The 22,561-nt window shown below is 41.0% G+C and overlaps 1 protein-coding gene across 1 annotated transcript in view; it reads right to left on the bottom strand.

The window, feature by feature from the left end:
- ptprt (protein tyrosine phosphatase receptor type T) overlaps positions 1-22,561 on the bottom strand; it is a 1,196,058-nt gene that overhangs the window by 71,900 nt on the left and 1,101,597 nt on the right. The window contains exons 30-33 of the mRNA XM_034165958.1: positions 20,756-20,891; positions 5,560-5,709; positions 5,271-5,444; positions 5,059-5,190 (exon numbers count right to left, since the gene is read on the bottom strand). Of these exons, the coding sequence (XP_034021849.1) occupies positions 5,059-5,190; positions 5,271-5,444; positions 5,560-5,709; positions 20,756-20,891 (592 nt within the window). The remainder of the gene's footprint in view (positions 1-5,058; positions 5,191-5,270; positions 5,445-5,559; positions 5,710-20,755; positions 20,892-22,561) is intronic.

The following is a 22,561-nucleotide window of genomic DNA, read 5'->3' as shown; positions in this document are numbered from 1 at the left end:
CATTTTACTGATGGTAAAAGTAATTTATTTTACAGAACCAGTGCATTAAGGTTAGTTCGCTTGAATTCCAGTTTGTTCATACAACCCCAGTTCCAGTGAAGTTGGAACATTGTGTGAAATGTAAATAAAAACAGAATACAATGATTTGCAAATCCTCTTCAACCTATGTATATTCAATTGAATACACCACAAAGACAAGACATTTAATGTTCATACTGATAAACTTTATTGTTTTTGTCCAAATATTTGCTCATTTTGAAATGGATGCCTGCAACACATTTCAAAAAAGCTGGGACAGTGGTATGTTTACCACCACCTTTCCTTCTAACAACCAGTGATGCCGGTAACGCGTTACTTAGTAACGTGCTACTCTAATCTGACCACTTTTTTTTAGTAACGATGATCTTTCCAAATCAGTAATCATATTAAGTTACTTCTCCAAGTCACTATGCGTTACTATTATTTTTGCATTGTGGGTCGATAGCAGCATTAAACTTGGTCCGTGGGCAAGGGGTCGGGTTCGACTGAACTGCCCACTTTAATCGAGCTGTGAACTTTTCATCCACGGTTTCTGCAGCAGCCTACGACTCATCCTCACCTCTTAAAGCGCGGTGACAACACAACACCTGCACTGAGCTTTACAAAGACATTTTTTATGCTTTTTTCTCCTTTATTTAGAATTCTGAGCTGAGCTGCTCCATATCTGCTCGCTAAAAAACAGCTGATCCACCGTGACGCGTCAACAACTAACACTATTTTCCACTCAAATGCACCTAAACTCTCTTTCTGAGGACCACATGATGTGAAAACGCAATAAAACTTTCTTACCTGTAAATCTGGTCATGTTTTCTGCATAAATAAATGTTATCCCATTCTTTGTGCTCAAACACCAAAGCAGGGGCAAATCCAGATGGAATGGGGGCGTGGGGCAGGGATGTGTTCCCCTCCTCCCCCCCACAACACCCCTAGATTAAAGGTCCAGTTTGAAGCCTTTTTAAACTACAACTACTAATACTACTTATAACTAGAAGCACCCAGAGAGTGCAAACCTCCGCCAAGGCCATGGGGTCACTGACTCCAACATCTACACGCCGTGGAATCATTGAACCTAAAAAAGTCTAACAATGATGTTTGCTCAGTAGTAAAAAAAGTTGCATCTGCTGTGACTGGATAGCATGTATCCTTAGCGCTTGGCATCACAGTTTATTGCAACTTGCACTTTTCCCAGAAGCTACTGTCATCTGATCACTGATATTGATACTGCATGTGCTTATAGACAAAAACAAATAAGAGACGAAAATTCAATTTATTATTCAACTAAACTGCAAATATATAAATTTTTTAACATTTATGAAACACTTCTCTAAACAAGGTCATAGGGTCACTGACCCTAAAGAGATTCCCTCCTTGGCACAGTGATCTATTTCTTTTTGTCTCTTTCTCTAAAACTGTATATAATAATCATTAGATTATTAATATATAAACAAAAATACATTTAAGAAATATTACAATTTGAAAACAAGATGCACCCGAATGTGATGACAGCTGCAACTGCTTAATGCTAACTTTTAACATTGAAAATGCCATAGACATGCTAACGCGTTAGCGTCGGGATCCGGATCACCACTACAATTAATCACTTGTTCCTCTTGTCATTTCCAACCACTCCACAAAATTTCATCAAAATCCGTTTAAAAACTTTTTGTTATCCTGCTGACAGACAGACAAACAAACAAACGCGACTGAAAATATAACCTCCTTGGCGGAGGGTAATAATAATAATTTCGACAAGTAAATGTTTAGACAGAATTTAAACGTTAGAAAAATGTTAAAAAGAATTTAACAGTTACATTTATAAATGTAGGTTAGAAATTGCAAGTTTTACTGTTCCAGTGCTGTCAACAGTTAAATATGAGGCCAAGAAAGAGGTCTTTATTTTACTTTTTATAAAACAAGTATTTATTTTCATTGAAGTCAAGAAAGGGTGACTATAAAGTGAATTTTGGCAAAACAGGTATCACTGTCATGTTGAGGTGGCAGAGGGTTGTTGTCGGCAGCTGGGGAAAGTAACTAAAAAAGTAACTAGTAATCTAACAGTTACTTTTACAGTTGAGTATCAGTAAACTAAGTTATTTTTTCAAGGAGTAATCAGTAATTGGATTACTTTTTCAAAGTAACTGTGGCAAGACTGCTAACAACACTCAATAAGCATTTGGGAACTGAGGACACTAACTGCGAGTGTCATGATTGGGTATAAAAGGAGCATCCCCAAAAGGCTCAGCTGTTCACAAGCAAAGATGGGGCGAGGATCACCACTTTGTGAACAACTGCGTGAAAAAATAGTTTAAAACAGTTTAAGAGCAATGTTTCTCAATGTTCAATTGCAAGGAATTTAGGGATTCCATCATCTACAGTCCATAATGTATCAGAAGATTCAGAGAATCTGGAGAACTTTCTACACGTAAGCAGCAAGGTAGAAACACCAACATTGAATGCCCTTGACCTTTGATCCCTCAGGCAGCACTGCATTAAAAAACCGACATCATTGTGTAAAGGATCTTACCTCATGGCTCAGGAACACTTCAGAAAACCATTGTCAGTTAACACAGTTCGTCGCTACATCTACAAGTGTAAGTTAAAACTCTACCATGCAAAGTGAAGCCATACTCAACAACATCCAGAAATGCACCGCCTTCTCTGGGCCTGAGCTCATTTGAAATGGACAGACGCAAAGTGGAAAAATGTGCTGTCGTCTGAGTCCACATTTCAAATTGTTTTTGGAAATCATGGACATAGTGTCCTCCGGACAAAAGAGAAAAAGACCATCCAGATTGTTACCAGCGCAAAGTTCAAAAGCCAGCATCTGTGATGGTATGGGGGTGTGTTAGTGTCCATGGCATGGGCAACTTACACATCTGTGATGGCACCATCAATGCTGAAAGGTACATCCAGTTTTGGAGCAACACATGCTGCCATCCAAGCAACGTCTTTTTCATGGACGTCCTTGCTTAGTTCAGCAAGACAATGCCAAGCCACATTCTGCACGTGTTACATCAGTGTGGTTTCGTAGTAAAAGAGTGCGGGTACTAGACTGGCCTGCCTGCAGTCCAGATCTGTCACCCATTGAAAATGTGTGGCAAATTATGAAGCACAAGATATGACAACGGAGACCCCGCACGATTGAACAACTGAAGTCGTACATCAAGCAAGAATGGGAAAGAATTCCACCTACAAAGCTTCAACAATTAGTGTCCTAATTCCCAAATGCGTATTGAGTGTTGTTAGAAGGAAAGGTGATGTAACACAGTGCTAAACATACCACTGTCCCATCTTTTTTGAAACATGTTACAGGCATCCATTTCAAAATGAGAAAATATTGCACAAAAAACAATAAAGTTTATCAGTTTGAACATTAAATATGCTTGTCTTTCTGGTGTATTCAGTTGAATACAGGTTGAAGATTGATTTGCAAATCATTGTATTCTGTTTTATTTACATTTTACACAACGTCTCAACTTAATTGGAATTGAGGTTGTACCAGTCAACTCCTTCACCTTGACTTCCTGAATGGCAAATAACTGGAGATGTCAGGAGAATCATGCAAATGATTATACAAGCACCAATACTGGTACATTTATCCAACATGGGGGTGCTTATTCAAATAAGAGTCATTAAGAGATGACAAACCCCCCAGGTTGCCACAAATCAGTAATACAAAGTGCTGGGGATCACCCAAGTACACCCTTATGCTAAATATGAATGAAATTGGTAAACTGGTTCTTGAGATATTGCTTACAAGGGCGGGAATGACAATATCTTGAATATCTCGCTGTGACCTTGAAACTGACCCCAAGGTCACTGTAAGCTGACTGGTGTTGGAGGTCACCTAAGTACACCCTTATGCTAAATATGAATGAAATTGGATTAGGTTGGGTTCTTGACATATTGTGCTAACACAGTTGGCAATGGCAGTATCTTGAATATCTCACTGTGACCTTGAAATTGACCTCGAGGTCACCACAACTGACTGGTGTTGGGGGATCACCCAGGTACACCCTTATGGTAAATATGAGTGAAATTGGTCAAGCGATTCTTGACATATTGAGATATAACAAGCAATGAATGGACGGACAGACGGATAGACAGGCAGCTGTACATGATGATCAGAATATCTCCTACGTATTTCATACCACGGGAGATCAAAAACAATGTTAGCCAAGCAAAAATCCAACATGGCTGCTATTTTCCAAGTGTGATATGAATTTACATAAAACATCATATAGCTGAGCAGATTTAGTATTTTGAGGTCAATAAGTATGTATTTTAATATGTAGATTACAATTTTCATGTTTTAGTAAGACTATTAACACTCTTGTAGCATAGTATGCACATTTTATTTGAACATACAGTATAAATAAATTTAAAAAGCAAATCACAACTGCAGTTAACTAATATTCATGGAGTATATCTTGGGATGCCAAGATCTTTGCAGAACAAAGATCTTGGCTTAGTTTCCAGTCTTACTGTATGGTTGAGACTTGGACCAACTTGGACTACGAAGTGGCCTAATGCAGTGACAGGATGTCTTTGGGACCAGGTGCCTTTGGAGGATCCTTGGGTACCACTGAATTGACTTTGTGCCTTGATGAGGAGTATCACTTGCATCAGCTTAGATCTTTTGGTTATGTATCACATTTCTCTGTGCATGATCCACCACACAGGTGCCTGAGCCTTCGAGAACATGTTCTCTTCATGTTTACCTCCTAAGAGATCCATGATACCAGACGCTTGGCAACAAGAAGCAGTTTTCCGTGACTGTTTTTAGCTTTCTCTTTACAATGGCATTGTGTAGCCTTCCAGCCCATGAGAGAGTGTTTGTGTTATAAATCAATACTGGACTGATAAAAATTGTTTTTGTTTCAAATGAAAATTTTAACTGTGAAACTTTTTCCAATTTTCCAGCACAGGCTGTAAAATCCCAGAGTTCCCCTTTAAAAACTGTGAAGAGTTCAACCATTTAATGGGAACTGTACGTGTTTTTAATATGTTGGGGCGTACCTGCGCTGTATCCATCTCATTCAACATGACGATGGAGGAGCAGTTGTAGTCAAACACCAACCGCCAGAAGTCTCCCATGGTGTTTGGCAAAGGATGCTGGGTAACAATGAAAGCGGCTGGCTGTTTGTGGCTCTGAAAACAACAAGAACAACGGATAAAGACAGACGAGATAAAAGATCAACACACAATCAGAGCGCCAAATGCTCACGTACATCCATTAATGCAGCATTGATGTAGTTGGAACTTTCTCCGTCCACAGATATGAGGAACGGCAGGCAGCGGTCGGCTGACAGGACATCCATACTGCGGTTTTTATCGTGGTTCCTGGGTAAAAGACCCACACTGCAGTCCTCTGGGCGGACCCTAGGGGTCACTATGTTCAGTGTCTAAAAAAAGAACCAAAAGATAAATAAAGTTATAGAGACATATAAAACCTCAGGGATTTTAAAATTGTAAAGTCATAGAAATTACTGATGATGGCAATTGTGTGTACGCATGTACCTGGAACTCGTCTTTAATCTGGCTGGAGTTGGTCTGCGGGTCCAGCCTGCTGATGTTGTAGTAAATGGCTCTGAACTCACACACGGGTATGGCTGTGTTCCCACATAGACACGCCTCCAGGATGGCATCGTGAACAAACACGTACTGCTCCTGCAACACGACAAAAACATGCTTGAAAAACAGGCTTGTAACAGAGTTTCAGGCACGTCTGAGGCTGCACTCTGTTATTCAGCATAAGCTTTATGGTTCAACCAGACCTGGGAAGAGGAGGAGCATCAAAATCTAATTTTGTGAGTATAATGTTGAGCGTGCCACCCAGAACCAAACTCAGTCTTAGCTGAAACTCTGATTCTAAGAACCAATATTGAATAACGTGTCTAATGTAGATGCAGGACTTCGAGCTGTTAAATGATATGGGAAACTACATCAGCATCAGTATCAGTATTTTTAAATATTTAATCTTTTTTTCTTCTAGAACCATGCAGTACTTTCTTGACCAATTACCCAAAAAGATCCATCAATGCTTTATATCATGACAATGGGGAAAAAACAAGCAGAAAAACTTTCAGGATCCACACCAGTATCTTGTAAATCCTGTAAATCTGACCATGTCTTTGCCAACCCAAGGCCACTTTTTCACAAACCTACATGAATTCATTTTAAGATACCCTTCTCGCAAATGTCAATGAAAAATTACCACTTTGGCAGTAATAAATACAAGTTTACATTTCTGAAGAAAATTTTACAGTATCTTAAAATGTGACAATTTCATGCATAATTCATTCACAAGTTACACATTTCCAATATTAGAAGCTTTAAAGTTATATCCTATCCCAAGGATTTAAAAACCTCTCCTAATAATTATGTTTATCTGTTCATCAACAATTTCCGTATGTATCTCAAATAGAAACATAATGAAAGTATTTTATTTGGACACATTCTGATCATGTCCATATTTAAAGTGTGTAAATCCATCAGACTCCTTTTCTTCAATGTAAGACGTTTCCTGATCATGTGGCTCTGTGCCACTGACTCAGGCAGAAATTGCCTCTTCACTCGACAAAACACACACACACACACACACACACACACACACACACACACCACACACACACACACACACACACACACACACACACACACACACACACACACCACACAAAAAATGCAGCACAGGCTTCCTAGACATGATCCAGTACATCAATTAACTGCAAAACAAACCATACTATTCCAGATGGAGCCATTCGTCATGTTAATGTTAGCTGTTAGCATCACGGTACGTAAAAGATGGCGTAATTTTCGACACACATGAACGATTAAATCCATCATGAATTACTGCTTTAAGGCGCTCACCTTTGTCAAGTCGTCAGCCACAGTCTGAAAATAAACAACACTTAATTAATAAATTGATTTTTTATTAATTAAAAAAATATTTTCATTAATATATTTATGAAACTTAAACATCTTTGTGTTTATCGAAGGATCGAAAACTAGCTTTAGAGGTGCATACCGCCATCTACTGTAACAGAGTATGTGGAATCATGGCAATTAATTATTCTAAAGTAATACAAGGCAGAACCTGAAACAATAAACATACAATAAATATCTCAATACTACTAGGAAACAGCCCAGGTTTGCTAGTTTCAGCACAATCATACAGCCCTTTTAAAAGACTGAGCAAGAGTATGCTGATTGATGGAGTTTATTTAGAACCTAAAACTACCATGTTGTTGTGCTGATTCCAACAATGTGCTTACATTTCTTTATTTATTCATTTATTTTTATGAAAAAAACTTACAATTTGGTAACTACACTTCACCTGGGCAAAGGCAGGTACCTCTGTTAGTGATACATAATTTGTTACAGTTTACACTTTCTTTGGCAATGAAAATTTGTCTATTCCTGTAAAATTATCTTTGTTTATTTCTGAGCTGTGAAGGCCAGTAACTCAAAATGACCTACGCAGGATGTCCACTTTGCCAACTTATGGTATTGCAAGTACAGAAAATGTCCACATCTGTTTGGAAATGTGCAGAGGACGGATAGCGGGTATATAGGGAGAAGGATGCTGAGGATGGAGCCATCAGGCAGGAGAAGAGGGAGGACAATTAGGAGGTTTATGGATGTGATGAAGGAGGACAACCAAGTGGTTGGTGTGACAGAGGAAGGACATGTAAAGGACAGAGTGCGGTGAAGACAGATGATCTGCTCTGGTGCCCCATAATGGGACTCGCCGAAAGCAGCGGTAGTGTTCGGAATGCGGAAGACAGAAATCAAGTGGTTTGGATATTTGATAAAATCCACAATGAAAACTAAAGTAACATTGTTTTGAGGTGAAGTGAAAAATACACCACAACACCACAAGCTGTCTTAACACCACTGCAACAGAGAACAAGGTTGTCCTGAAATTAACCTTCTGCTTCTATCTCCTGCCTCTAATAAATGACAAATGTTCCACCACAAAAAGCCTGTGTTTGCTTTGTGCCTGTCAATGTATTTGTGTGTTTGTGGTCTCATGGCAGGCTGAGAATGAATTAAAAACCCGAGTGGCGTTTTGCCCTGCAGTGTTTCTGTGCTCTGGATCAAGTGTGCCCTTTGTGCTCAGACCAACCAGTTTAATGAGCTTGTACGCCATTGAAGTCATCGGCCACCAGCAGCCACAGCAGCCACCGAGCAACTTAACTTACTTCCTCTTATGACTTGGGCCAGACCCCTGAAAGTGGGTGTGCTACTACAACTTATGGTGGCAAAAACCTACCAGATGTAACTTGCAGTGCACATTATATCCCAAGTTAATATTCATATGTGGTGGCCATCCTAGGGTGGTAGCTGTCACCATGTCATGGTTAGTGAAGGATTACACAGCGGCTGACTTTTAAAAATCATCCAATCATATTGAAAACTATACCACATTATTTGTCTGATACTAAAGATTCAAAAAAGGTGTAGTTTGGTCTATCTATGGCTGATTGTTATGGAAGTATTTCGTTAAAAATAGCAAAAATGGTGATGAGTAAAATTAAAGTTGCTCTAAAGTGGATAAAAAGGGAGACAAATTATTGGTTGCACTAATACAGTTTTAAACATGAATAGTTTGCGCCATCTGTTATGCTTAGTTATCAAGTTATGAGGTAACATCTATTATACAATCCAATGGGCATCAATGTTATTTGAACATTACTTTGGAGACCAAACATTCAACATGGTCAAAACTATTCCATTTATTAATATTATTAACTCAACCAATAATTTGCGTCACTTTTCACTACAGGTGCAGCAACTTATCTTTTGACCACTGTACAAATGAAAATAGACCTTTTTCATAATCTTTGCTGTTTTTACCCCATAACTCTAGAACATTCAGTCATAGACAGACCTTTTTGGAATCTTTAAGATCAGACAAATAATGTGGTATAGTTTTCAATATGACTGTATCACTTTTAAATGTTGACCTCCTGTGTACTGCTGCCACGCTGGGATGGCTGTGCATGATGACATTTTTCAAGTCCCTATACATACGCTACCAAAATGTCATGTCAAATGTTGTGCCACCCGAGGTGGTAGTGATCAACACATCTATCTCACCTTCTTATGTTCTCACACTAAAGTTCATCATCTTCACCTTGTATCTCGCTCATATTTGTCTCGCCCGCTTGCTGTCAAATGTTAGTCGTTGCCTCTTGAGTGAAGAGGACACTTTTAAACGTGGCACTAAAACGCTGACCCCTGCAGGCCAATACATTTCTCATAACCCACATACACACACGCACACAGACACACGCAAATGCACACGTATAAACACACACAACGCATGTGCACACTGTACCTTTTAAAAGATTAATTGCTCTGTCCTCCGCAGAGCTGCTCCAGTTCTGACATGAGTTGCTCCCACATGTTTAAAAGTCAGGCCAAGACACATTTAGCTTCATTTCATGAAGCATTAGTAAAAAAAAATAAAAAAAATAAAAAAAAAATAAAAAAATAAACTAAAATGCTGTTATTCTGCTGCAGCCACATGAAGATGTAAAAGTGATCTCCTGTTCTGAATTGCATCTCAAAGCCAATCACAGGTTATTAGTCTGAAAATGGAGCTGTTTTTCTTTATTCTGAGTAAAGTTGACTTTTGGGATAATGAAGGTTTTCATCAGCAGTACAAATAGAATGCAGAGGCGGGATGGATTAGGTCGGCTTAAGGTAGCTTAGAGTGGAAATGAACACTGCCAATGTGAAACACCCACAATTTGGAGGCACAGATGGATTAGGCAAAAATGATCGCTAATACAAATTAGTACAAATGGTGGCACTTTCTAAGAGACAGCAAGCTGAACAAATGCTCCTTTTTCAGCACATATTATTATTTCTCCTGACATTTCTTCTGAGATTTGGGTCAATGCACCCAGAGGTTAAACAGTTTGTGGGTTTCACCTAGTCGCAGCAGATCAATGGTTACTTTCTAAAGATGGCAATAAACTGATTGTCTGATTGTGGTTGCCATCCAGGACCCAAATCAATCTAAAGTCCAAAACATGAAACAAGACACCAACCAACTACAAAGGACCACATAACTGGCACCAAGCTACCCTTAATCTGGGACTTCACCCTGAGAACACCTTATCATATCAGAGCTCAACCTTTGTTTACATCCAGAAATGTGGCATATGTATGACACCTAGAGGAAGAAAAATCACCAATACCATGCTTAAAAGGAAATCCAAATGTATAGTGCACAACACTGGATAACTTTTCTGAACCCTCTGTTGGCCATGGACATGCTGGTGCAGCTTACCATAGTTTTCATCACATTTCTTTCGTCATTATCATAACTAACAGCAGTGTCAGTCATGTATTTGTAACATGCAACCATGCATCCTTGTTACAACCCCCCTAAAGCAAACAAACAAAAAACTAAAGACTCATAAACTCAAAAAGAATAGCTTTGATAACCTGAAAGCAATTTTTTATTTACTCTTAAAGAAAAAGAAAATCATATTGGAAAACACATGGAGGGATGTTTTATTATCACTCACTCACTCACTCACTCACTCACTCATCCTCAACAGCTTTTCCGAGATCGGGTCGCAGGGGCAACAGCTCAAGCAGGGGACCCCAGACTTCCCTTTCCTGTGCCACATTGACCACCTCTGACTGGGGGATCCTGAGGCATTTCCAGGCCAGTGTGGAGATATAATCTCTCCACCTAGTCCTGGGTCTTCCCTGGGGTCTCCTCCCAGATGGACGTGCCTGGAACACCTCCTTAGGGAGGTGCTCAGGAGGCATCCTTACCAGATGCCTGAACCACCTCAGCTGGCTCCTTTCAATGCGAAGGAGCAGCGACTCTACTCCGAGTTCCCCACAGATGACTGAACTTCGGATTTTTTTATTATTATTATAATAATTTGATTATAACTTTTTTCCCCCACTGCAGCAATGACAACTTTTTTCCACATTGGTTTAATCACAAAAGCATTTTGTTAATCTAAAAGGGAATTATACGTATGACAAGAGCAGCAGACAGCAGAGAGGTAAGTGATATTATCTTCATAAAAATATGCTGTTTTGAAAAGTTGAAGGTTGCTACTGTGTAGTTCCTTGCAGGTGGCACTGCTGCATTGCACAGTGCATTTTTTATTTTATTTTATTAAGCATTGTTTTAAAATCATGTTCATATATAACACTATTTTGTGACTTTGATAACCCAAAATTGTTGAACACCAAAATAGTTTGTCTACATCCATAAAAATACATATTCACAACAAATTTGGACATTTTCTGAAAAAAACCCTTTTCATATTTTCATTTTTAAAACCAAATACTATCTATTGTGCAGAGTTCTTGACAAATGTATGTCTCACATTCAGAAAGCCGAGATTGTTCTGAACATTTTGATATGCAACACATGAGCAATATGCTACTACCACAAAATAGGAGTAACTGAAAAAATGACACTGCACCCCAAAAGGCTAACATGCAAGAGAAAACTCTGGAAGAAAGCAAAATAATGTGGATTTAGTCTGGAAAAGCCAAAAGTATCACACTCAGTGCATGTGTGTTTACATAAAAACACCAAGAACTCAGCACTGCAGTGTTCACACACTGACACAAAGAATCTTAAATCAGTGTGTGTGTGTGTGTGTGTTTGGATTCACAGTTTGTGTGCACAGTGTGTAAATCTACAGTCATGTATTATTTAAAAACGTGTTGAATATTAATAGACTGATTGAGATGGATGACACAAGACTCCAAGAATCACAGGGATACTGAAGGATTCTGTCCGTTGTTTATATTCCGGCTTTGCCAAACCCCAACGACTGATGGCGGCTTTGCAAAGGAGTCAAACAAAACCAAACTACTGAACTGTGTTCAGCCTCCAGCACAGCAGCTCAAAAGTATTTTGTTGCAATTACAAAGAAAATCAAACAACGTTTGTTTGTTTCTTCCATTTTCAGTTACTTTCACTGATGGTGTGCAACAACAACAAGAAGCAATAAAGAAAGAAAAAGAAAAAAAGTTCAATTTCTCTTTTGAAAAAATGGCAAATTAAATGTCAGGATTTACATTTACATTTCCAAAACCAAATTTAATGATTTTGCACCCCTCCAGCTCCCTATTTGCTTTCAACTTTTTTCACAAAAATTGCTCCGAAAGCAGTAACACCTCAAAACATTCTTGAGCATGATTACTTCAGTTGCACTTAACCAACTGTCACCAAACTTGGTAAATGTATTATATATAGTGACCCCACAAAGCCAATAGGTTTGGGGGTCAAAAGGACAAAGCTCAAGGTCACTGGAGGTTACTCTGTAAAAATCTTGTGAGCATAATAAATAAATGACAATAAATTGGAAAAAAAAACTTATTTTTTAACTGCCACCAACTGTCACCAAAATTCATGCGTTAGGTATGTTGACCCCAGTAAACCTATTGCCTTTGAGGTCAAAAGGTCAAGGTCAGTGGAGCATACTTTGTAAAAAATCTTGTGAGTACAATAACTTTTCCTACTTCCCTGATATTCACCAAATTTGGTAGGAGTGTTCGGCATGGTGCGCGCTCAAAAGGTCAAAGTTCTAAATCACTGACCTGACCTCTGCACAAAAGCATAACTTGTAAATAGTAAGCTTATGAAAGTTAGCCAGGGTGCCATGGGTTAGTGCAGACTACTCGCTTTCTTATTGTAAGTGCTGTTTAAAAATCAGTGTTTTGTTGACTATGATGATGATGGTCTTTTATTTTTATTAACACTATGTTTCCTTTAGGTCAGGGTCACAATAAGATGCAAATTTAATTTATGCACGGTGAATGAATATTTCTGTCACTTCTCCAACTGTCGCTGCAGAGATGCTTTACACGGCGACACTGTGGGGTTTTGAGAATCCAGTCAGTTTGGGATTATTGAGACCCTGCTGTCATTTCCAGAAAACACACCCAGAAATTATCCTAACATACACACCACCCCCTTGTTGTTTACAGTTTTCCATCATGTATTTGAAAGATAACAGTGATGATGATCATCATAATAATAAAGGATTGCTTGCAGTTTTGTGACCTGACGGTTGCACATGCACGGCATTGTTACTGCTGAGCGGCCAGACGGAGGAATAACGAAGGCAACAGAGATGATGTTTGCTGGTTAGCCGTTTGTGTCTGAGAGAGCTGAATGATAGCATCTGCTGTTTGGCAATAATTTGATCCAACATGGTGCCTATTATGGCGGTCGCGACAACACTTAGAAAATAAATAAGATAATAAAATAAGACAACAATAACAAATGCATAAACCACACACACACACACATACATATATATCCTCCTTTGTCTATGGAGGATAGAGTAGTTTTTTTTCTGAAAAACAGCTCTCTTCTGTTTGCAGAGGGTAGATCAATATACCTATTAGGAAACTTTTAACAGGTAGGTCTCAACTGCTTTTAAGTTTTAAAAATGTTTTCCATTGTTCAGGTTGGTTTACTACGTTATCGGTCTAAAAGTTATCGGTCTGCAATTCATCGGAAGATAATTACTCCGATGATCGTTTTTAAAGTTATCTAAAAAGATCATCCGATAATGAAAACATTATCTTCGATAATTATCTGTTATCGGATTATCGGAAGTGTGCCCACCACTGTGTGTATATATATATATATATATATATATATACATATATATATATATAAAACTGACAGCACATGCATAAGTTTAATTACCTCCGCCAAGGAGGTTATGTTTTCGGTCGCGTTTGTTTGTTTGTTTGTCTGTCTGTCAGCAGGATAACTCAAAAGGTTTTGAACGGATTTTGATGAAATTTTGTGGAGTGGTTGGAAATGACAAGAGGAACAAGTGATTAAATTTTAGTGGTGATCCGGATCCCGATCCGGATCCCGATGCTAACGTGTTAGCATGTCTATGGCATTTTCAATGTTAAAAGTTAGCATTAAGCAGTTGCAGCTTTCATCACGTGCATTTGTTTTCAAATTGTAATTTTTCTTAAATTTATTTTTGTTTAGGGTTAGCCCTCTGTCTGTCAGCAGGATAACTCAAAAGGTTTTGAATGGATTTTGATGAAATTTTGTGGAGTGTTTGGAAATGACAAGAGGAACAAGTGATTAAATTTTAGTGGTGATCCGGATCCCGATCCGGATCCCGATGCTAACGTGTTAGCATGTCTATGGCATTTTCAATGTTGTTTTAAAGGATTCTTCACCATTGCGGGATAGGGGGAATTTTGACATTCTAGTTTCTAACTCCACAAAAACAAGGCAGAAAGGCTTGAAAAAAAAAAATAGGGTGTAACATAGTCAAATGGTATCAAACAACAAAGTCTGGTGATGATCTGATCCGGACTCCGGATCTGGTGATCCAGAATATGCAAAAATATAGGGAAGAAAAATAGAAAATGTGTCAGTGTGAGGTGACAAATGAAGCTACAGATGCACAACTAACACCAAATTGTAGCTGAATCTGTACTGATTCAGTAAGGTGTCATCAGATTTGATGTAGCTTCAAATGTTATGGAGCTAGATCCAGAAGAAAACCGCCACTGCAAAGAGGAAATCCCTCATGACAAACTATACAGGGCTGGGGAGCACAATGAATTTATTAGATGAGGGACTATCATTTGGCATTATTACCTCCGCCAAGGAGGTTATGTTTTCGGTCGTGTTTGTTTGTTTGTCTGTCTGTCTGTCAACAGGATAACTCAAAAAGTTTTGAACGGATTTTGATGAAATTTTGTGGAGTGGTTGGAAATGACAAGAGGAACAAGTGATTAAATTTTAGTGGTGATCTGGATCATGATCCGGATCACGATGCTAACGCGTTAGCCTGTCTATGGCATCTATGGTGCATTTGTTTTCAAATTGTAATATTTCTTACATTTATTTTTGTTTATACATTAATAATCTAATGATTATTATATACAATTTTAGAGAAAGAGACAAAAAGAAATAGATCACTGTGCCAAGGAGGGAATCTCTTTAGGGTCAGTCACCCTATGGCCTTGTTTAGAGAAGTGTTTCATAAATGTTAAAAAATTCATATATTTGCAGTTTAGTTGAATAATAAATTGAATTTTGAATTATCAATATCAGTGCTCAGATGACAGTAGCTTCTGGGAAAGGTGCAAGTTGCAATAAACTGTGATGCCAAGCGCTAAGGAATACATGCTATTTAATGATTCTGCTATCCATGGCGTCAGTGACCCCATGGCCTTGGCGGAGGTTTGCACTAGTTACATAATGTGTCTGCTGCAAGCTAGCATAATGCATGAAAAACAAAGAGCTGCTGAAAACAAACAATTCTGATCTAATCAGTACCATTTACGGGGACTAAACAACACAATCCAGCCTCAGTGTGCCATGGCCAACACAAAGGTATGGTGGCCATCCCAGGTTGGTATCTATAGCCAGGTAGAAGTCAATGAAGACATCCTCTTTTAAAAATGCAGTCTCATTGTAAACTATACTACATTATTTGTCTGATCATAAAGTTTCCAAAAAGAGTACACTTTGGACTATCTATGACTATCTGTTGCCCCATTTTCGATAAAAAAGAAAAGAAAAAGTGAGAAAAGAAAAAGAAAAGTGAGGTAAATCATTAATTGAGCTAATAGCATTAATAAATGGTATAGTTATGACTGTATTGAATGCTTGATCTCCAAAGTAAAGGTCAAACAAGGTCAACTTCCACAGGATTCTATGACGTGACATATGTTAACCCGTAACATGATAGCTAAGCAAAAAAGATCCTGCGAACTATTCCTTCTTTAAACCCTACTAACACAATCAATAATTTGCATTCCTTTTTATCAAAACTGGAGCAACTTTAACTTTTCACCGCTATACAAACTGAAATTGTCCTTTGGCCCCATTCTTGCTGTTACCCCATAACTCCATAACGTTCAGTCATAGATAGTCTATGCCTTTTTGGAATTTCTATGACTGGAGGATTTTAAAATTTTGTCCCTGTGTAATTCTGTACTGACCCCTACCTGGCTACAGCTACCAGGGATGGCCACCGTATGTTTGTGCGGGTTATGGTACACGGAGGCTGTATTTTAAGTGTTGTTTAGTGCACTTAAATGGTACATAAACCCTGCTTATCCCATGGACTTATTGGAAGTACTGACAATACAAAAACAGATTTCTGCTTGCATTAACTATTATTGGTGGGTTGTTCTATGCATTGCAAATAAAATAAAACATATAAACAATTTCAAAGTAAAATCATCATCATGTTATGTGTCGGACGCAGCTCGGAGAACCGACCAGCGTTTGAAGGACCCAGTATGAAATAAGCAGAGCACGGTACAAAGGCTAACTGAATTTAATACATAACAGTGATGTGATACAAAACAACAAAAGAGTGTGCGGTCTGGCATGGTGGTGATACGGTGCGCTCCCAGTAGCGCTAACGGTCCGGAGCCAGAAGCCGTTCGGACCCAAGGACCCCGCCGACACCCCCCAGGTGGCCGCAACAAACGTTGAGTCCACACTCTACACACAGAGAGACCACTCAAAGGTGTACATAAACAGCAAACACTTCCTGGCTTAATTACTAATCAGCTTCCCAACCTGCAGGCATGGAACATCCAGTTCACAAAACTCCACTGCAGTGGAAGCCGATACATGACTAACGTACAGCTCAATATAATAAGGTGTGAGGGACACCACATTTACTGACTGTATAAACGTTAGTCACAAAATCTAACGTACCTCAGGAAGTGTGCCGACGAACGTGAGACCTCACCCCCTCCTCTTTCACAGACCGTGCATCAAACCCTGGACGTTCTCTGCATCCACTGATGATGAGATGGCTCCCGAGACGACGATCTCACCTGTCTGGTCACAAGGTCGAGTCTCTGGCAAATACACACTGTATACTCCAGTCTTAAATGCCACCATGTTCCAATCCATATAGATGCACCACAGCTGTGAGTCCTGATGAGCCGCAGGTGATCAGGGTGAGGTCCTGATAACCTCAGCTACACAGCCACTCAGTCCCAAATGCAAGCCACCTGGAAGGAAAACCAAAAGACAGAAACAAAAAGGCAGCCAGGCCCCCCCAGCCATACAACAGTACCCCACCCTCACGGGAAGCCTCCCGGCGACCACACAAACCTGGCACAGGAGAAACACCCCCCTCCAGGGACCATGGCTGGAAACCACGTCTGCATTCGTCTTCCAACAGAATGGTTGATGTCCTCTCCTCTGGCTGCATCCTTGCCTTTGTTTCAGTCAGTCACTTAGCACAGGTGTGGCCAGGAGTTCTTAAACCTGTGCGGTCAGCCTTTATCCAACCATGTTCAGTCTTTAGTCATAAAACAAAAAAGACAAACACAAACAACCAAAACACCCCCCCTCCCCAGGGGACCGTCCCATCACACCCCGGGAAGAGGAGAAAAGAAAAACCCCAAACTTAAGCTTACAAATGAAAGTGCTAAAACACCCCCCCCCCCCAAACGACATGTAGGGACCAACACCCCCCAGAGGACTTCCCGCCAGCTCCAGGAGTAATAACCACAGCCGAGGTCCCTCTGGGATCCAACGTCACCCACGGGGACTCCCAGCGCCTCCCAGAGGACCACTCGTCAACCCCAGGAGACGCCTCCCCTCATGACCAACGGACCCAGCCCCGGCCGTCTATGGCTAGATGGACCCACAGCCCTTTCCCCCCAGAGGACACCACAGTCAAACCCTGAGGGCGGAAACTGTGGGGAAAAACAAGAAGAGAGAAAAAAAAAAACATACAAACAAAACAACCCCAACCCCACCCCCTTGGCGCAGTGGAAACTGGAAGCACGTCCAGTGTCACCAACCGTGACTATACCCCAGAAGCCAACCGGGAGGAGTGGAACAGCGGTTATGGCAAACGGCACAAAATGGCGCCACTCCTCCGACTTCTACACCAGCCACTAGCTGCGGGTATATCCCACTGCCCCAAACCTCAGCCACGCCGATGGCAGACGGCCAAAGGCGTGCTGAAGCCGGAGGTGGAACAGGGAATCAAAAAACACCCCCCCCCCCCAAGGTGCAGAGGTTACCCGGGAAACGCCCAGTATAACCAAACTGCACCACTCCAGCAATGCCGACACTACGGCTCACCCGGCTGGAGCCAGAGGAGAAGAGAGGGAAGAAAAAGAAAATACCCCAAACCCCCCCCCCCCCTCCCGGGTGCAGAGGCTACCTGGGAAATGCCCAGCACAACCAAACTGCACCCCTCCAGCAACACCGACACTACGGCTCACCCGGCTGGAGTCAGAGGAGAAGAGAGGGCATAACAAAAACAAAAAAAAAAAAAGAAAAAAAAACCCAAGTACCACCCCATCACCCCCCAGGGGACCGTCCCATCAAACCCTGGGGAGGTGAAACAAAAAGAAATAAAAAGAAAGACTAACAGACCAACATACAGTTGTTTGGGGTCCTTTTTTTTTTTTTTTTTTCTTCTTAGACAGGCTGCAGGATCACAACCCCAAACACAAACAGTGGAAAAAAAAAAATAAATCCCACACAAAAACCAACTCAAAAAACACCCACACGAAATGAACTAACACAAAACAAATCAGTGACGTATACCGTTAAGCTCAAACAAATCGAACACACCTGTTCTAACTTAAGAGCTTAACGGTAATGTGACTAAGTCACCAAAAGAGAGAGCCAAAGTGCTAAAAATGAAAAAAACCCCTTTGGTGACAGAAAACAAACGAGCTGCATCTCCGTGCGCAGCTGTGTGCAACACACAACCAAAATGTGCTCAACTAAATAACGCCGGAGCTGATACAACAGACGCAGTAGTTATCTTTATCCGGGGAAACGGGGCTACAACTGTAACACAGGAAGCTCAGCGACCCGTGCCACAGAGCTCCGCCGTGCGCGTGCACCCATTACAGACACACTCTTGCAGCTCCCGTTTAAACCTCTTATCCGGTCGGAGCGTGACGCGAAGCCGTCGCCAGTCACACTCCACCACGACCCACGGATAAGGCACAAACACAGGAACACGGCTGCAAGAGAGCACAAATCAGTATTCAGTAATGGGTCTCAAACACGCACCATCCGGGCAGAGAGCACCTGCAACTGATCCGGATAACTACTGAACGTCTGCTGCCGCCTTCCCGGCGCGTTACCGTCTCTGCTACCGCTGGGTCCGTGATGTTTGGCCAGAGACTACTGTTAAGTGTCGGACGCAGCTCGGAGAACCGACCAGCGTTTGAAGGACCCAGTATGAAATAAGCAGAGCACGGTACAAAGGCTAACTGAATTTAATACATAACAGTGATGTGATACAAAACAACAAAAGAGTGTGCGGTCTGGCGTGGTGGTGATACGGTGCGCTCCCAGCAGCACTAACGGTCTGGAGCCAGAAGCCGTTCGGACCCAAGGACCCCGCCGACATCCCCCAGGTGGCCGCAACAAACCGAGTCTGTGAAAGAAGGAACCATTATGTGAGTCCACACTCTACACACAGAGAGACCACTCAAAGGTGTACATAAACAGCAAACACTTCCTGGCTTAATTACTAATCAGCTTCCCAACCTGCAGGCATGGAACATCCAGTTCACAAAACTCCACTGCAGTGGAAGCCGATACATGACTAACGTACAGCTCAATATAATAAGGTGTGAGGGACACCACATTTACTGACTGTATAAACGTTAGTCACAAAATCTAACGTACCTCAGGAAGTGTGCTGACGAGCGTGAGACCTCACCCCCTCCTCTTTCACAGACCGTGCATCAAACCCTGGATGTTCTCTGCATCCACTGATGATGAGATGGCTCCCGAGACGACGATCTCACCCGTCTGGTCACAAGGTCGAGTCTCTGGCAAATACACACTGTATACTCCAGTCTTAAATGCCACCATGTTCCAATCCATATAGATGCACCACAGCTGTGAGTCCTGACGAGCCGCAGGTGATCAGGGTGAGGTCCTGATAACCTCAGCTACACAGCCACTCAGTCCCAAATGCAAGCCACCTGGAAGGAAAACCAAAAGACAGAAACAAAAAGGCAGCCAGGCCCCCCCAGCCATACAACACATCAAAGTGAATAAAATGTACGACACTGCAAAGATAATATAATGCTGCAATGCATTACTTTGTATTTGTGTTTCCTGCATTTGCTAGTATTGTGTTCTTTCAGAGGTGCTGTGGTCTCTCGTGACCACCGTACTCAGAGATTCAGAGATTAATACAGAGATGGTGGTGGGAGGATGCCCAGAATTTTGAAGGCAACAACAATGCTAATGCTCATTTTGAAGACTTGAAAACACACTGGTGGGTGTAATGAATGTCAAACTGTAAAGAAGCACATAAAACATGTTGCTGAGTTTAGTGGAATAAATCGTCAGCAGTTTAGTGTCACTGCCACAGTGAGCAAAGGTGATGAAGACGAGTCCGTGGAGCTATTCACTATTCTCCTCGGTCAACATCAAAGCCACATTTCAGGAAAATACCCTAAAAACTTGTCGACTGCTGAAAAATCAACTATGAACTGAGCTCCAGGAACTGGCAAAAGTGGCTTAGGTCCAGCTGGCGTCAGATTCCCGTCAGCTGTTTTCAAAGTGAGTAAATCCATCATGCCACTGGAGAACTTCAAACATCTGTAGCTCTCCTCCTCACTGAGTGAGTAAGTGAGTGAGTGAGTGAGTGAGCGAGCGAGCGTGTGTGTGCATGCATGTGTGTGTGCTGTGGACATCAGTACTCACTTCTGTTTGAACCATGTTGACTCGTTGGGATCTGAGCTCTCGGATGCAGTTGAAAATATCCACCACGCCTTCATTCTCTGCCATGTCCAACATGATGTCCGCAGCGATGAAGCAGCCCGTCCTCCCTGCACCAGCACTGCACACACACACACACACACACACACACACACACACACACACACACACACACACACACACACACACACACACACACACACACACACACACACACACACACACACACACACACAGAGGTTATCATTGTGTTTAACAAATATTAGCAATCAACAATTCCTGCGTTCAAAATGATGCTGCACTGAAAACACAACATCCATAAAGTATCAACAGAACACTCCTGCTGCTCAGAACGTGTCATCATGTGGGACATGATTTACAAACTTTCAAACAGCCTGGTCTGTACTTATGTCCATCTGCAGAAAGTGTCTTGATAAGTGTTTCTCAAGTGCGTCAGCACAGGTGGAAAATTAATGTTGCACCATTATACCGAAGCAAATTCCTAGTCTGTGAATCCTGTTCACTGGCAATGGCAATAAACTTCTTCTGATTCTGAAAATTCATACCTTCACCTCAGTTTCTCACCTGCAATATTCCATTTCATCTGGTCAGATAGCCCCCCCCCCCATTATCCACACTGTCATTGTGTATGCACTGAAAACTCATGTCACTTGCATCACATAAGATATATTATTATTATTACTATTATTATTATTATTATTATTATTATTATTATTATTATTATTAGTGGTAGTAGTAATATTAGTATTATTATTAGCAAAAAGTCATCAGCGGGGTGTGTGGGGGGCTGTTGTGTGTGTTTGTGTGCAGGGTTCGTGTTTGTGTACATATACCCTATGTTCATGATTATTCTTGTTCCAGTTGGTGACCAAGTAGTCACTTCACTTGTTTACAGAGCAGAAGGTTCAGTTAACAAGTGCCCATTCTCTGCCCATTCTCTATTTAATGTGGAGTTGCATCATGAACAGCATCTGGCATAAAACTTGTGCAAAATCAACAGGCAGATCTACATGGCATTAGGGAACAAGAAATACAGAAGAAATACTAAGGTGATTGCAGGCCACTAGTCCTAAGCTTCACTAAAAGACCCAGAATTTAGATAAAGTTGAGGCCACGGCATGCTCCCTTAACTAATGAATTAATTTAAAACAGCTAAAAGCATAGTAACATACCAGTACACTAGCCATATGAAAGGGAAAATAAGTGCGTCTTAAGTCTGAACTTAAAACTCTCTACAGAGTCTGACTGTTTTATTGATGCAGGGAGATCTTTCCACAGAACAGGTACACGATAAGAGAAAGCTCTGTGACCCTAAGGACTCAAAGTAGTCCTGCACCCAGAGAACACAGAGCCCGGGCCGGTACATAGGGTTTAATTAGGTCAGCTAATGCCTGGTTCACACGGCAAGATTTTAAAATTATCTGTAGGTTTCCAAAACCTGAGAGACCACACATGTGGCGATAAAAATCATAGACAGGTTTGGTCGTACATTGTGTGGGGTTCAGCCACACGGTCAAGTCAACACACCACACAACAACAGATTTCACACACGAACATTCCCAGGTCAGACAGGAAATCTCACAAAATCTCTCATGATTAAACGTGACTTCAGAGTAAACAGACGGAGATACTTTGTGGACTATTTAAAACAGAGGGAAAAAACTGATACAAAAAGAAAAAAAAAGGCATTCTTTAAAGGAGTGGAGACAGCACAACCACCGGACTTTCTGGTAAGTCAGAACAGCTGTTTTGATTTTATTTTCCACTCTG

Source organism: Thalassophryne amazonica, chromosome 3 (genome assembly GCF_902500255.1).
Source record: "Thalassophryne amazonica chromosome 3, fThaAma1.1, whole genome shotgun sequence".
NCBI lineage: Eukaryota > Metazoa > Chordata > Actinopteri > Batrachoidiformes > Batrachoididae > Thalassophryne > Thalassophryne amazonica.
The sequence above is the reverse complement of the archived record's forward strand: the minus strand, read 5'-3'. Positions and strand labels throughout refer to the sequence as shown.